The sequence below is a fragment of the Strongyloides ratti genome (genome assembly GCF_001040885.1).
Source record: "Strongyloides ratti genome assembly S_ratti_ED321, chromosome : X".
In the NCBI taxonomy this organism is placed as follows: Eukaryota; Metazoa; Nematoda; class Chromadorea; order Rhabditida; family Strongyloididae; genus Strongyloides; species Strongyloides ratti.
The window spans coordinates 1071488-1090074 of NC_037309.1; the positions used below are offsets into that span (position 1 = coordinate 1071488).

Sequence of the window (18587 nt, forward strand, 5' to 3'; positions counted from 1 at the left end):
TTAAAAAAAATTACTATTAATATTTTTCTCACTTTTATTCTTTTTAATGAGATTATGATTAATCAGTTTTCTTTTGCTACATATATAATTAAGCTATGTATAAAGTAGATTATATAGAAATATTTTCAATTTTGGCTGTTTTCGCTTTTTCACATTAATCATGTACTTTTTATTGTCGTTAAACTTTTTTTTTTTTATTTTTTTTAACTATGTATAATTTTTAACTATTATAAGTAAATTTAATATGCTTAAACAAATATATTTTGTAAAGATGTTGTTATCAATGTCGTAAAAAAAATATACATAATGCTCTTTTTTTTTCTACAATTCCTTTTGAATAATTATTTTTATTTTTCAATTATTGTAAATAGTCATTAATCTTTTTGTTTTGTGTTTCAATATGTAAAAAAATTACAATAAAATAAATTGGATAAAAATATAATTATTTATTAAAAAGGAAAAATTATCAATTGTAATTGAAAAAAAATTTTTTTTATTTCAAAACACTTTTTCTATCACTTTTTTATAAATAAAATAAAAAATGTACTGTAAAATGTTTTAATTATACTACTTGATGATTTTTATAGATTAATTATTATTATATAAATGATAAAATATTTATTCTTTTATATTTCTTATTGTTTAACATTGCTCACATATTTTTGATGAAGATAATAATGAAAGACTCACAAATATAAATATGTTAAATTAAATTTTAATATATTAATGAGATACAATGGTTATACTAGTAAAAGTATTTAAATTGCTGTTAACATTTGTCATATTGTAATTACATAAAATACTTTTAATATGACGACACCTTGGAGCCGATATTATTTAAGATGTGAAAAAAAATTTTCTCTCAGATAACAAATTTTAAAAACTGTCTTTATGTTAAGTAGAACAATAAAAATTAGTTTAATACATCATTAATTACTTTTTAAAATTCATTTAAAATAACATTAGTTAAAAAAATATTTAAATTTAAAGTAACATAATAGTTATTACACACTTACATATATATATTATTTTTTTTGATAATTTTTAAACAAAATTTTTAATGGTTTATAATTAGCCAAAAAACAAATTTTGATTTATTTTCTTATCACCTTGTTTTTAGAGCAGGCATTAATATATATATAATAACATTGTCGGATTGATAAAAGAAAAGATAATAATTTTTTTAATATATAACTTTAAAAGAACTACAAGGTAGTTAAAAGTGTGACAGTTTAAAAAAAATGGATTAATCAAAAAAGATTTGATAGATGTATTGCGTTAAATATTACTATCCTCCAAAGAAGTTTTTAAAATTGTGATTTATTAGAAGCTTACATCAGACAGTTTTATGATCTAAAATCAAAACAAATTTTTTAAACCAGAATTTAAATATTCTTGTTAACAAAAGAAATATAATAAAACAATTTAAAGTACAAGGGAAAAAATATTTTTATATTAATATTAATTTATTTTTAATAAACAATTTTAAACCTTTTAAATGTTACCATAGAAACAAAATGATTAAACTACAACTGTATTTTATTCATTCATTCTTTCCTTTTTTAATTTGTATATATTTATTATGAATAATTCTAAAATCTCATCATCTGCACAGGTAATTTTAATTTAAAATGTTTTTTTTGTGACAAAATTTTAAGAGTTATCTTGATTCTTTACAAAAAGAGACAAAAAAATTATTAACACAAAAATATAAAGAAAATGCATCAAATTCAAAAGTTTTAAAAAAAAATAATCAAAAACAAAATTTAGGTGATCAAAAAAAGAAAAATTTCAGTGAATCACCAAATTTAAGTGATATCACTTCATCTATTGATAGTGATGCCCTTAATGAAATTCCAAAATTACAAACAAAAAGAAAATCAAAAAATAATTTAAATAGAATGTCAAGTGATAAAAGTTCATTTATTTCTTCTTCAAGTAATGATTCATTATCAAATCAAAATGTGGCAGAAAAAGAAAGTGGAACATTATCTGATAGTAATCGTTATTCTGTTGCTTCTATACCTGCTGATAAATATTTAAAAATGATTAGACATTCAATTGATACTTCATTATTTATGGGAACTAAAAATGAAATTTATTCTAATGAAATAAGCCCTTTGTCTTCAGAAACAATTATGACAAATCAAACAGGTAATGAGACATCCAATCAAAACATAAAAAATAAAAAAGAAAATAATCAAAAAAGAAATAATTTTAAAATGGGAAATTTGACTGGGAAGACTGAAAGACAAGAAACAATAATGGAACTTGATGATATTATTAAAAAAGATGTTAATAATAATGAAACAAAAACTAAACAAACTTCAATACTACCAATATCAGCTTTTAGAAAACAACCGATATCTTTACTAAACACAAAACATCATACACAAGAAAGTTATAACATGAAAAGAGAGAGTAAAAATAAAAGTATTTCATTATCATCATCTATTTCATCTGATATTAAATCTGTCATTGAAAGTATAAGCGACTCTTCTTTATCATCTATTTTAACTGTTAAACCAAATAATAAGATATCAAAAAGACAAAAAAATTCTTTATCAACATCTATGAAATCAATATCTTCATCTTTAGCTGATTCATTATCAACATCTAATGTTACATCAGACTCCAAAACAACCATTTCTTCTTCATCATCATTATCAACAACATCATCTTTATCAAATTCAACTATAAAAAATTCATCAAATAGAAGAACTTCAGACTTTTCAGAATCATCCACAACCTCTTCACTTTCAACTATTAAAAAAGGCTCAACAAAAGAATCTAAAAAAGAATCTAAAGAAGAGATGAATAGTACATTTGATTCGGTTGATGATTTAATAAGTTCTTTAAGTGAACTAAGTGAAAAATCAAGTTTGAACAAAGTAGAAAAAACTTCTCATAGTAGTGGTACATCCTCATCACAATCATTTTACTCAATTTCAGAAGAAAATATTTTTAATAATAAGAAAGATAATGTTGATATAAAAAATTTATTTTCAAATGATACTTTAAAAAAAATTCAAATGGATATTATAAGAGATGAAGGTAAATTATCATTACTTGGTGAAAAGAAAAATATTAAATTAAATAAAAATGATATATTAAAGAATATTATTTTTCCATACTATAATAATATTAAAAGATATATGATAAAAGAAGAGGAGATTTCTGATATCATTGAAAATAATCTTTATACAATGTTTTGTAAAAATTCAACAGAAATAGCAATTAAAAATGTATTTTTATAATTTTATCAATTACCATTTAATTATTATTTAATTATTAATATTAAATTAAAGTTAATAAAATATTTATAATCTTTTAAACTATTTTTATGTTAATCCTATCAAAGTTTAAAAAAACAAAGAATGAACTTTTAATCTATTGTTTATTTAATAATAAATAGTATTGTTTTTGTTCATAAATTATACATAATATTTGTCGTTTTAATAGAGTAATAAAAATAACAAAAATTTTATGTATTTATGTAGATTAGGAAGATAGATATATATAAATCATGATTTCTACATCTGATATTTTTAGATACAATACATTTTAATGACTTTAACTTTTTAATAACATTGTTATTGTAATATTTATTTTAAAAGAAATGATTTATGTTATTTCATGTAATCATTGTTATGGTCATTAACTTTATCTTTTCTTAAAATGAAGTAAATAAAATTAAATTTAAATCTTTAAGTTTTAATCTTTAAATTATATTTTTAGTTATTCATTTATATGAAAAATAAAAAGATAAATAAAAAAAAATATATTATATAGTATTATGTTTATTTTATGACAAAAAAAAAAGCTTTAAAATTTTTAATGTTTATTAATGTTCCTTTTATAAAGAAAATATAATAAAATAATAAGTATTTTAATTTTAGTTATATATCCCTTAAATAAAAATATGATCTTTTAATGATTATGTCCTATTAAAGAAAAACTTAATTCTTTTTTATTACAATAATCAAGGATATAAAACTTTTACTTTTAATATCGTATCATATTTAAAGCATTAATAAATAAATATATATTTAGATGTATTTCTTTCAATTTATTTTATCATTCCATTTTCTAAAACTCTTTTTCCATTTTAATTCTATTTTAATGCTCATAATCTATCCTGACACTTGTCCTTCCAAAACCTTCTGTTATCCATTTCTTTTTTGTTATTTCTATAATAATAATAATAGATCTTTCTTTAATATAGATATTTTTGTTATATGGCATTCACTTTTTTTTTTTATTAAAATGTTTAACATTATAGATATATTTACTTTTTCATATGACATTGAAAATAAAAAGATATATTATCAAATTTCATTTCTATTTATATCACTTTCTATTAATTAAAAATTTTTAACACCTCACCTCAACTAACTACTATTTAAACTTTTTTTTTTACTTTTTCACACATTATAATCTTTTTTAAAAATATTATTAAAAGTAATAGTTATGATATATTATAATAATTCTTTAACATATCTTAATTTACATTTAAAAAGGTCATTCGGGTTGTGGTACACATATAACCCTTATTAGACATCATTTTTCTATAATTCTAAAAAGAATCATAAATATCGGCCTTTTACATTAATCCGTTAAAACTTCTAATTTATCGGCTTATCAAGACTAAATCTATTCTCTCTACTGCCACATCAACAATCATCTTTTTTCAATATATCCTTGTGCATTGTTTTATTAAATGACTTTTTCTTTTTATTATTAATATATCTATAATAAAATAATAATAATAATAACATATATATATATAAATTCTTTAAAAACATTTTAAAATTAAAGAACCGACAAAGATGGAGTTCTTATTTCTTTTGGATCAAATAAAACTTTTTATAATATCGTACTTTTTTTTTTATTGTTATTAACTATTTATTATTCTTTAGAATTATAATAATTATTTTATATACAAAAATTTTTTTATATTATCCTATTTAACCTTAATTTTTTTTTTAATTTTTTTTATTTTTAATGATAATTCAATTAATTTAAAAATATTTTAAATAAAAATTTTTATATCATTATTACAATCAATTAAAATATATATAAATTTTGTAGAAAAATTTATTATTATAAGTAAATAAAAGAAAAATTTGTTAATATATAAGATATAAAATTTATGTTAATATATTAAATGCTCCATAATGTCTGATATATTTAAATTAGTTATAAATACATAAAAGTTAACAATTCATCTTAATTTTTTAAAAATCATTAAATTTTTATGTTAGAAAATGTAAATTTTTCTCATAAAAATATTATATATATATATATTAAAAAAAAAGATGATGAAATGAGAAAAGTTAACTGTTGCAAAATAATAAAAGCATTTTATATTACTAGTAGAAAGATTTTTTTTTTTTATTTCTTTTAACAAATTTTAAAGACTTTTCATTTGAAGCTATAGGAGATGTCATTTGATTTGAAATAATAAGATAAGTTTTATCTCAAATTACTCCAAACATTTTATTTTTTTTAAATATTTTTTTACTAAAATAAAATGAATAATATAATAAAATATATTAATCATTTTAAATTACAGTATTTTATAATTGTTTAAAAAATTATGATGTTTATTTTTTTATAAAGTCAAAAATTTTTTTTATTATGATTCATTTTTATTTAATATAAATAAGAAATATATATTTGTTTAATTATTTTAAAACATCTTTACTATCAAATACATTTTTATACTTTATTATGAGAAAAAAAAGATCTTTACTTATATTTAAAAAAAAATTATAATATAAAAAAGAAAAAAAAAACCGCTTTATGTATTAGTATTAGAATTTCCTCTTATAAATTACATAACATTTATATACTAATAAAAATGGTTATTGATAGTATTACATAACTGTTCATTATTTTTTTTATATACTTTAATAATTACCTTTCCATCTAGGTACTAGAACTGCTAATCCACTATATTTATCTATTTGATTTAGAAGAAAAAGAATTTCGCTTCTTTTGATCAATTTTATTAATATAAAGAAAGAAGATATTATATGTATGTTTTTATAGTTATTATAATAATATTCAAATCTTTTTACTGAACCGTCCTCATCCATTAGTAGTTCATTTGATGATGATAGCATTATTATTAGCAGTTAGTGTTATATTATTCGTTTACTTTTATGACATATAAACAATAAATATCTTACTTTTAGGAAATATAGTCAAAGAAACATAAGGTTTTACTTTTCAATCGTTAAATTTATATAAATATATAATTTACTTTCTCTTTTGTCTTCTAAATATTTGGATTTACTAATTTCTTTTTGATCACTATTGTAATATAATTTAAACTTAATATTACTGTTCATTTTATTTATTACCTTTTTAAATAAAACTTTTGAGAATTATTTATTTATTTTATTTTTAATATTATTAATATGATTACTATAAATCATTTTATATACTATAACAATTTAGTATTAAAGAAAATTTATATAATAATTTTAATAACCCAATATTTTATCACATAAAATAATATTTTTATTAATATAAAAAAATATATATAGATATTTAACATTTTTAATATCTAAAAACTAATTAATTTTGATTAATTTTATGCTATTACATTTATCTTGTCAAAATAAAATAATTAACCTTCAGTGGGATTGTTCAATGACACCAAAGTTGTAATATTTTAAATCCAATTTTATAATGTAATTGTTTAATTTAACATCCATTATACAATTAAAAAATAATTGTATACTAATTAATGTTAAAATGTATATTATTTCATTAAATATATAAGAAAAAAAAAGAACATTTTTATTTTTTATTATAATAGGTTTTTAAATTTTAAAATCAAATTAAATTTGTCAATTAAAATTTATACAACTATTATATTTACTTTTTTACTTACTTAAAATTAAAGTAGATAATATCTTTAGTAGAAAATATAACATTTTAAAATAAAATTTTTATTTGTATCTATTAAAATTATTTTAGAATATATTATTAAGATACGATTATTATATAAAAATATGTTAAAAAAAAGTTTTTACCTTCATTAAAAACCACAATACCTCGAGTGATGTGATATTTAAATAAATATATTACATGTACCTTTTTTTTATAATATATAGCAGATGTGATATTTATAATAATCACTGTCTTTTTCCCATCTGTGAACCACAAATTAGTAAATGTGAAATAAATATATATTTATATTTATAAATATGCATTTTTATTGTAAAAGATTATTTCAACTACTTGTTACTTTTTATTTTGGCAAACTAAGTATAATACAATGTAATAATAATTATATTCAGATGGATGACATAGGTGAACTTTAATGGTTCTCAGCTTTAAACACTTTTTTGATCTTAATTACATAATCCACATTTAATTATAATTTATTATTATTTCTATATTTAAACATTCTAATTATTTAACCATCATTTTATTAATGTTACTTGATCGCACCTATAATAAGTATAACAAAATAAACAATATAAACTTAAAATCAATCATATTCAATTGCTTTATATTATTAATATATCTAAATATCTCATATCAATATAAAAATTTTTTTTTGTGGCCAAACATTTATATGTAAACACTATCATATATATATATATATATATATATATATATATATATATATATTACAAATCATATTTCATTTATTGGCATTTTAAAATATTTAATAGTATTGTTTAAAGTGAATATATTTTAAACTATTCTTTATTAATTTATTCCTCAAAAATTATTAATTCAATACTTTTCTTTTTTTTTAAACCCATTCATTATTTTTAAACAAAATATTAATTGTTTATTTTTATTGGTAATATTTAAGTTATAATAAATTATATTTAAATTATTAATTGTCTCCTTGAAATACATAAAATATAGTTTGTGTAATTTATTGTTGTATCATATCAATAAAAGTTGTTAAAAATTATACAAATATTTTTATTATATTCATTTTTATGCATATTTTATTAGTATATATTTTATAAAATTTGTAAAAGTTGATTATTAAATTGATATTATCAATTGTTATGTAAATATATTTACATATATATAGATGTAAAAATACAATAAATTTTTGGCATAAAAATATTTTTAAAAAATTTTTATATTGTATCTTTATTAATTACTGACAATTTATCAGGATACCATCATTCTATTTTATACAGTTCTTTTTATATCTTTTTTATTTTTAAAAGAATAAAAATTAAGAAAATACAACCTAATTTGTCATTTGTATATTCCTTGTCTTTATACTTTTAAAATCATCAATTCTTTAAAATAATGAATCCCATGAGTTATATATTTTGTTTCTTTTTCTTTAAAATCTATCCAAAATATACTAACTAAAAATTCATTAATTCTCCCTTGGTGACAAAATTTTAACAATTTTTATTTTGTGACAAACTTTAATTTATAAATATGAATATATATATAAAGATATATATATAAATTTTGATATCATTTTATTTAATACTATATTTTTCTCCTTTAATTTACCAATTTTATGATTGTTTAAATTTTCTTATCTCTATGACCTTTTACTATCTTTTTTATTAATGTTTACTAACTTATTACTTTTTCCTTTTTTCTAATGTTCTCAAATTAAATTCTTGTAATTCATTGATATGATTATTTATATATCAAAAGAAGTAACGACTACCCTCAAATATTTTGTATGGTAATTAATTTATTTTTATAGGAATCATAAATCTAATTCATATGATTATCAAATACCCTACTATTTTATTGTTCTTTTATATATATTACGTTTTATATACCCGATCATCATATTTGCCCTTTCATTTATAACACATGAAACATATTTTTTTATTAATATTATTTTTCTTAATTTATTTTATTAAATAATAAAATTTTTTCATCATTTAATAATATAATTTTTATATGTCTGGTAAAATTAGACAATATATATGATAGATAGATAGATAAATTAAATAAATCAAAAAGTTTTTGTTAATAAAATAAATATTTAATGTGAGGGTAAATTATATTACTTATTGAATATTAATAGATAATTTCTTTAAAAGTTTTATACTTTATTTTTCTTTATATATATATATATAAATAATATCATGATACGGTTAATGATACATATAACATCTGTCGAAATATTAAAATATGTTTCATTTCATTGTCTTCTTACTCCTTATACAAAACATTTGATAGGCCTTATTTAGAGGAAGACAGATTTAGTTTGTTTAATCTAGCTATCATAATTATTTCTTTTTCATATCCCTAAGATGGTTCTTAAAGTAATCTTGAAGGTATCTTATGTTAATACTATTCTTATTTATAAACATACTTCATATCATGAATTTACTTTAACATTCCATGTTTTTCATCAACTTTTTCTACATTTAAAGAACACTTCATTTAATTATTCAGCTGATCATCTTATCAAAAAATCTTTTAAATTTAAAAGTAAAACAATATTAAAGGGGTGTTTGCTTTGTTATTTTAATGTTACCATCAAACTACCTCTTTAAATCTTTTGTTTTATAATTTATTAAAATGTTAATTCCTTATTAACTTATTATTATTTTAATTTAATTGTTTATTTAAAAAATTTTTAATATTATTATTTTAATTCTTTTATTTCTATTAAATATTTATAATTATAAAAAATTTATTGTTTTAAAAAAAAAGATAAATATATTATGTTTGGTTTATTTATATAATTCTAATAATAAATCTTTTATCAATCCTTACTTATAACTAATGGGACATTAAAATAATAATTATTATTATTATAATTCTATATCTTTTTAATAACAATTATTTGTCTCATCATAGATCTAACTTAAAAATAATAAATACTTCCCTTGAGAATATATAATGATTAAAGACAGATTGGTGTTGAAAAGTAAGGAATACTGATTTTGATTAAAATTTTAACTGATTCATATGACAAAAGAAGTATATATATATAATTGTCATTTTACTTTTCCTTTAAGCAACAAGTAGCTTTTTAATTTAATAATAAAGTTAATTCCCATCTGGATGTTAATATTAATACCTATATAAAATGTTTCTTAATAATAAGAACAAATCTTTAGATGGTTATTTTATTTTGTTTAAAATAAAATTATAATAGAGTTAAATAAAAATTTTTATTATCTTTTAACATTTACTTTTTCTTTATACTTTTAGATAATAATAATAATTATTATTTATTATAAGACAATTAATATATATATATTAGAAAATAGATAAATTACTAATGATTACTCACTTTTGATGTAAAAATTTTGATTTTTAAACTATTATTGGAACATCAATCATATTAGTTGTCTTTTAGGCAAAATTGCCCTTGTCAATCTTTTAACACCCTATTTCAAATTATAATTAGCGGTTCAGTGTGATGTTTGTTGTTGAAGTATATAACATTTTAATAATTAAATATCTTAAGTCTTTATTTGTTTCTATTTGAGAAAAACAGGGAAATAAGATTATTTTTATTCTTATACCTATTACATTTTATATCTTTTCTCATTAATAATCTTTTTATTCTTTAGATTTTACATAGATTAGTTTATAAGTTAATTAATCTAAAAACAGAAACCATATAAAGTTTCATTCTTATATTATAATATTTTTTCTAATAATAATCTTTTTATAATCTATTATTATATTATACAATATATAAATAATGACTGGTGTATGTTCTTCTGGTGCTGCTTCTTTAGTTAGAATTTATGCAGATAATCGGGGACAAAATAATAGTGATGATGATTCTGGATGTTCATTGGAGGAGTATATTTGGGTACCAGAAGGCGTCCAACCAGATATGGTAGGTTGTCTTATTTTAATTTATATAAAAGAAATGACAAAAAAGAAAATTTTTTTTTAATCATTATTCTATAAATCTTAACACAATAAATTAATTAATCTTTTTCTTTAAAATAATTTAACTTTTATTTTATATATTTTTTTTTTAGATTCATATGTATTTTTCATCACTTCCTGATAATCGTATTCCATATGCCAACTCTCCTGGTGAGAAATGGCGTAATGAACAACTTATCTTTCAAAATCCACCACAGGATTCACATGTAAAATATTGTGGTTATTTATCATTGTCAGAGGAAAGAGAATTACAAAGCTTTGTAGAGAGACGTGAAAATGAATGTTTAGGAAGAGGGATTGTAACATTGATACCAAATAATATCTCATCATCAATAAAATGTCAATTATGTAAAATAAATTTTAAAAAAAATGAAATAGTTATAAAAGGATCTAATTTTGATAAAAATATATTTTGGCATCCAAAATGTTTCCAATGTAATCATTGTGAAGAATTATTAGTTGATTTGGTTTATTATAAATATGAACAAAATGTTTATTGTGGTAGGCATCATGCTGAATTATTTAAACCAAGATGTTCAAAATGTGATGAGGTAAATTTTTTTGATTTATTTTATGATAAATAATTATTATTAATTTAGTTAATATTTTCATATGAATGTACTGAAGCTGAAGGTTATGTATGGCATATGAAACATTTTATTTGTGCTTCATGTGATTGTCAATTAGGTGGACAAAAATATTTAATGAGAGATGAACAACCTTTTTGTATAACTTGTTATAATAATTCATTCAATTTAATTACTTGTAATACATGTCAAAAAGAAATTATTTCTGATAAACCTCATATAACACAAAGTAATTTTCATTGGCATGCAGATGAACGATGTTTTTGTTGTAGTGTATGTGACAAAAACCTTCTAGGTAAACGTTATACATTTGTCAATTCACAATTATTTTGTGAAAGAGAAGCATGTCGAAGAATGGAACGTGCTATGTCACAACAATCATCATCAAGTGTACCTTCATTAATATCAAATGGACACTCAAATAATCAAAAACATTCAAATGACTCATCAAATAATGTACAACAACATAATTTAACTTTTGACAGTCAAGCTTCAACTGTAAGTATGAAAAGCTCTAAATCATTATCACTTCCATCAACAAAAGGTAAACAATTATCTAAAAATGATGAAAATAATATAACAACAGAAGTGACTAATGAAAATATTTATGAAACATTATTACCATGTTCATCATCTAATTCATCATCTCGTGGATCATTAATTTATCCCAGTTCAGTGACATATTGTAATTATTATATTACTGAAAAAAATCATCCACCTCAACCACCAATATCAAGTCATCCAACAAAACAGGGTGTTCGTTTTATAGATGATAATAAAAATAATCTAAAAAATAATAAACGTTCTGGCCTAATAAAAAATAATAAAAATTATGACCAACCACCAGAGGATAATCATTATGACAATGATCAAACATTAGATTATTGTTCCTCATCAGACAGTGATCCAGATGATGAATATTTAACAAATTACCTTGCAGCATCAATGAATACATGTACCATCTCTCCAAAAGGAATTCCCAAATCATTTGTAACGCAACAAATTCCATATACTTCTCCATTTGTTAAAATGGAAATAATTAATAAAAAAAAGATGTCACCAAAGCAAATTATTAAATCTTATCATAATCAATCAACAAATGTTATTAAACCAAAAAATGCTAAAAAGAAAAATTCAGGCAAAAGTTGTATTGTTTCATAGTTTTTTTTTTTATATTATACATTTTAATTTCTTTATTTTTTAAATAACAAAATTTAGTACAATTTATTTATTGTTAAATATTATTATGAAATAAAAATAATATATTATATAATGTTTCAATTTAGTTGTATTATGTTACCTTTATTTATTTTTCTAACATTATATTCAATTCATCATACATTTTTAGTTGTATAATGTTATTCTTAAATTTTTAATCATCAAATAGATTGTTAACATAAATTTTTAAGAATATAATTTTTTTTTATTAAAAAATTTATAATATTATAATTTATTAATATTAATCTAAAAATATTTAAATAAATATATAATATTCTTAATTTTAATCATTTTAAATATAAAAAAAAGAATATTAATATAAAGATATAATTCTTATAATACTTTATTCTAACAATTATTATAAATGATTCAAATTATATCCTTTTTATAAATATAATCTATAAAAATTTAGAAAATATTTTTATAATAGTATAAATGAATATCAATAAAAGAAAAAATTTTTATTATTATTATTTTTTTTTTGAAGGATATTCAATTAACCTTTATTTATTACAATGAGTTGTTGTGTGTCCTCAGTCAATCGAGTTATAATTTTTATCTTATGTTACAATATATTATTTTTATTATATCATTAAAATGAGGACTTATTAATTATACAGTTATTTAAACTAGTTATTTTTAAATATTTTCTTGATAAATTTAAATCTTATTGTTAAAAATATTAATATTTATTTATTATTTTTAATATATATATATATATACTTTCGTATATATATATATATGAAAAACTAATTGATGACAAAAATGTTAGGATACACAACCTTACAATATAACAATAATTCTTTATGTACAATAAATTTGACTGTCTCTGTTAAATGTTCACGCGCGCACTCTTTCCTCTTCCAACTTATATATATATATATATATATACTCCTATATTAATGTAAATATCTAAGTGTTATTCCTATTACAGGATCATCGGCATTATTGCGGTTCAATGTTTATATGCGTTCTAATGATTGTAAAATTAAAAACCTCTTTACTATTTAATTAAATTTCCTCTTATATTTTTGACTTTTTGTATGATTCATTAAACTTTTAAAATTAATAGGCATCTTAAATAAAGATTTTTCAAGATTTTAAACTTTCTCATTGCCATTTAACTAATTGTCATTGTTATTTCTATTATAATTCTTTAGTCTTGATGATATATTTAATCTTAAAATATAATAAGATTTTATCTTTAACATTTTATTAGCATTATATACTAAACATGGAACACCCATTTGTAAATAATATTTAAAATATTGTTAAAATTTTTCTTTTTTATATATTTATAAATATAATATACTTTTATAATACTATATTTATATATAATTTTTTATTATTATATTTTTTTTTTTTATTTTTTTTTATAGATGACTGATAAAGGTAGGAGGGCAGAAGTTGTATTAATAAATGGCTTTAAATTTGAAATTATTTTAACAAAAAAATTAAAAGTAGAAGAATTAATTATTTTAGCTGGAAATCAATGTCAAATATATGAGCCTGATTTAAAATATTTTGGAATTGCATATGTCAATGAGAAGTAAGTTATTTTTATATTTTATTATTTATACTTCCAAATTTAGAGATCATTATATTTGGTTAAAAAGAGACAAAAAGGTGATTGATTGCGAACTTCCTAGTAATTGGTATAGAAATGAAAATATATTTAATCAGGATACCCTATTACAATTTCATTTTGCTGTAAAATATTTTATTTCAAATTTTATAAATCTACTTAATTCAGGTTCAATAGTAATGTTTTTTTTGGAAAGTAAATCATTATTTTTAAAAGGATATCTAGATGTACCAATTGATAATTATTCATACATGTATGCTTTAATTCTTCAATATTATCGTGGAGATTATGTTAGTCATAATATGTATTCTGTCATTAGTTTATCTATATATTTTCCTAAAAATATTTTAAAAAAATTAGATATGTCTGCAGAGGAATTTCGTTTACAAATTGGATATGAATATCAAAAATTAATTGGTATGACGAAAGGAGAAGCTGTAATTAAATTTTTAACATTAGCACAAAAATCATTTACATATGGAAGTCGTTTATATCAAGTTAAAGATAAGAATAATACAAGTTATTTACTTTCAATTAATAATCGTGGTATATCTCAATATACTAATGATTTACAATTTAAATTAAAAAGGGTTTTCCCATGGGAAAATTTAGATAATTTTCATTATTTAGATCAACATTTTAGTATTGAAGTAGAAACAAATGTAAATAATCACATTATGAATGATATCAAATCTGACTTTACTAATGTAAATTTAGAAAAAAAGATAAATAACCATGATAGAGTGTTATCAAGGTAAGATCAAAAAAAAACATATTATAACAATTAATGTACTAAATTTTAGTTTAATGAGAAATTCTATGACAATACCAATAAAAGTTAAACAAAAATATAATTTTTTTTGTGAATCTTCATCACTTTGCCGAGTTTTATGGGATGCTGCTGTTAGTCAACATCAATTTTACCTAGATCAATTGTCTAATTCTAAAAGTCAGGTAAATAATAAAAAAAAACGAAACATTTATCTAAATATATTTCATGAGTACAATAAAAATTTTTATAACCTTGAAATGATATATTTATTTATTTTAATTATTTTCTAACAAAACAAAATAGATATATGTTAAAGTTTTATGTAATTAGTATTTAAGTATATTTTATTTAACAAGAATTAAAATTTAATTTTTAATTTATTATAATAAAAAAATTTATTTATTCACTAAATTAGTATAAAAATAGTAATCTTTAATTTTATTTTTAGATTTTATTAATGCAATTTAACGATCATAATCAAATAATTGAGTCAGACTTTAAGCGTATAATGAATAACATCAATGAAGTTTTAACAAACAATACACTTACACCATTTGCAAATAATGATTGTGGTTCAAAAATGTCAACACACAGGTAAGCTTCTTTTTCATGAAATAAATAATGAAATAAAAAAAAAATTATTTTTTAACATATATATATAATAGTAAAGAATGATATTATTAGTAATAATAATATATTAACAAGTAATTTTATTTAATTTTTTTATTTTATCATCTATATAGATACCAAAATTACAATCATATTATAATTTAATAAAGATATAAATTGTTTTGGAAAGATTTAATAGTATAATAAATTTATAGTTAAAAGTAATATTTTATGTACACATGTTTACTATATTATGTATTAAAATGAAATATCTATTTTGTAGTATAAGCTAGATTTTGTTATCAATAAGATAGTACTTCTTTAATAAAAAGTATTTGGTTGAACTATACAGTCTATATATATATATATATATATATATATATTAAAATAGTATCTTGTCACTAATGTTCATCTTTTTGTCTATTTAGCAATTGAAGTATGCTAAACTTTTAACTAAAATTTATTACTACCTCGAAAAAGATAAGTATTGTTTAACAGTTGAAATGAAAAGAATTTAGTTAAAATAAATAAGTCAAATCAACAATTTTGTGCGCAGAATAGTTGTCAATCTATACATGAAATTATGATACTAAAGCATCAATATAATTCACTCTTACTAGTAGTCCTGTTTTAAATATATATATATATATATATATATATAGTTCTTATTTACCTTAAATTATTTAAATGATATTTAATTAATATTATTTAATTTAATTTTAACTAAATATTATTTTTATCATTATCATTAAATATCTAATATTAATTTATATTATATTTATTTTTAGTCTCATGAGTAATTTAACAACTTCTTCATTAAATGAAACTGATATACCATCTGATATTCGTATAATTGGTATAATAAATGGATCACAAAATATTAATAAAGAGGATGATAAAGAACGAAGATTAAAAGCATATAAAGGATTAAAAGATAAAAAAAATAAACTTGAAGAACTACTTTTACAAAAACTTGATGAATTGAAAAATATTTGTATAAACGAAGCTGAATTGACAGGTGAATTACCAAAAGAAATTTATAGAACATTGGCTCCTGGTGAACCAGAACCAAAAATAAAAAAAAGAATTGGTACAGCTTTTAAATTATCAAATGACATTTTAAATAAATCAAATAAGGTATTGTTTATATATAATAAAATTTAATAATATTTATTATTATTATAAATTTTAGGATGATACATTAAATAAACTTGAAATGGAAATTGATCTTCAAAGAAAAATTGTTGATGCTGCTAGTCGTTTAGCTAGTGATAAAACTACTAATAAATCTGTTAGAAAAAAAAGAAGAAGAGATTTTGAAGCGGCACATCAAAAATTGAAAGGACTTGAATTAGGTTTACAAAAAATTCACATGGCTAGATCAAAACCTGATCTATCATGTAATGATTATAATAAAACAAAATATAATGATAATGGATGGTTTAGTCATTTAGGAATACCAAGATCATCAGGAAGTCTAAAATCATTAGTAACAAAATCATGTCCAACAACACCTAGAGGATCATTTAGTGATTTAAGTTATTATAAAGAAAATAAAAGAAATTTTGATAATGAAAAAAGAAGAAATATAACTAATACAACAAATATTTCAGAAAAATCTAATGGTAAATTTTTTAATTCACCAATTAATTCAAACTTCCAATATAATAATCATTCACCTGATATATCAAAATCTTTTGGTACAATTAATAATTCACCCCCATCAATACCATCAAGAAGAGCTAATTCCATTGTGTCAACAAAACCAAATACATTTATGAAAGGATATTCACTTGATAATGAAAAAATAGATGAACAATCAAAAAGTTATCATGATATTCATAATATACCAATGTAAGTACAAAAACATGAAACTAGATGTATTTTATAATAAATATATATATATTTTTAGATATGCAAATATTGGCTACCATACTTCTGCTCCATATATTAGTAGTTATCGTCAAAGTCATTATCCTACACTTTTTGATCAACAAGTAGCAAGAAATAACAATAGGCAATCAAGATCCAATTCAATCACTCCTGTTAATGGTACAAAAAAAATAACACCAAACAATTCAATGACTGCGGCTGCATCTACACAGATGGGATTGATTGTTAAACAAATAAGTCAATCATCTCTAATGAGTGGTCCATATAAAACACCACAAAATTCACATTACAATTCAATTTATAATATATCATCTTTAGGAGATAAAAATGTTAGTTGTAAAAATCCTGGAAGCCCGATAACATATTATAGTAAAAATGAATCAATTAATAGATTACCAATGAAAGATTCTAATGGTATATTAAAACATTCTTCAAATTTACCATTAAATCTTTGTAAAGTTACAACATTTCCTGCTTCCTATGAACGAATTGGCAGTTATAAAGTTGCACCCGAAAATAATACCATAACAACAGGAAATGACAAAAAATTCTCATATATAAACGATGACTGGAGAAAAGATGTTTTTCAAGTTAATAATTCAAATAATCAAACAATGGGGACATTATTAAGTTCATATAATAACGATATTAACGGTAGAAATAATATACAAGATGACAAATCAAATAAAAATTCAACAGCAACAATTGTTTAGAAATATAAAAATTAATATTTTCTATAACATTTTTGAAATGATCTCATTTTTAAAGAAAAAAATGTAACAAAATTTATATTAATGAAAAAAAATTTTTTTATATCTGTTCCGGGTTTTATTTAAAACTGAAGAGATTAATGAGATAATTATATCTATATATATATATATATATTTTAATATACTAAAAAATTATTTTAAATTATTAATGCTTATTTAATCTAAATATTTATTTAGCTTCCACTTTATTGTTAATATATCTTTATTTTTCATGTTTCAAATAGTTTTGTCGTAAACTATCAATAAAAATGTATTTTTGAGTTAAATTATTT

The 18587-nt window shown here is 19.4% G+C and overlaps 3 protein-coding genes across 3 annotated transcripts; all 3 read left to right on the plus strand.

The window, feature by feature from the left end:
* Window positions 1-1582: 1582 nt before the first annotated feature.
* SRAE_X000023700 (Hypothetical protein) lies at window positions 1583-3257 on the plus strand (the record flags this gene model as incomplete). Its single annotated transcript, XM_024644556.1, has 2 exons — window positions 1583-1615; window positions 1659-3257. The coding sequence occupies 2 exons, from the start codon at window positions 1583-1585 to the stop codon at window positions 3255-3257; spliced, it is 1632 nt and encodes a 543-aa protein (XP_024510103.1).
* A 7427-nt stretch (window positions 3258-10684) lies between these two features.
* On the plus strand, window positions 10685-12629 carry SRAE_X000023800 (Zinc finger, LIM-type domain and PET domain-containing protein; the record flags this gene model as incomplete). The annotated part of the gene is made up of 3 exons (XM_024644557.1): window positions 10685-10825; window positions 10974-11432; window positions 11481-12629. 3 exons carry the CDS (start codon window positions 10685-10687, stop codon window positions 12627-12629), a joined length of 1749 nt encoding a protein of 582 aa, XP_024510104.1.
* Window positions 12630-14065: 1436 nt separating this feature from the next.
* SRAE_X000023900 (FERM domain and Pleckstrin homology-like domain and FERM/acyl-CoA-binding protein, 3-helical bundle domain and FERM, C-terminal PH-like domain and FERM central domain and Band 4.1 domain and Protein of unknown function DUF3338 family-containing protein) lies at window positions 14066-18258 on the plus strand (the record flags this gene model as incomplete). Its single annotated transcript, XM_024644558.1, has 7 exons — window positions 14066-14235; window positions 14279-15025; window positions 15075-15225; window positions 15492-15637; window positions 16441-16789; window positions 16845-17506; window positions 17565-18258. The coding sequence occupies 7 exons, from the start codon at window positions 14066-14068 to the stop codon at window positions 18256-18258; spliced, it is 2919 nt and encodes a 972-aa protein (XP_024510105.1).
* Between the last annotated feature and the right edge of the window lie 329 nt (window positions 18259-18587).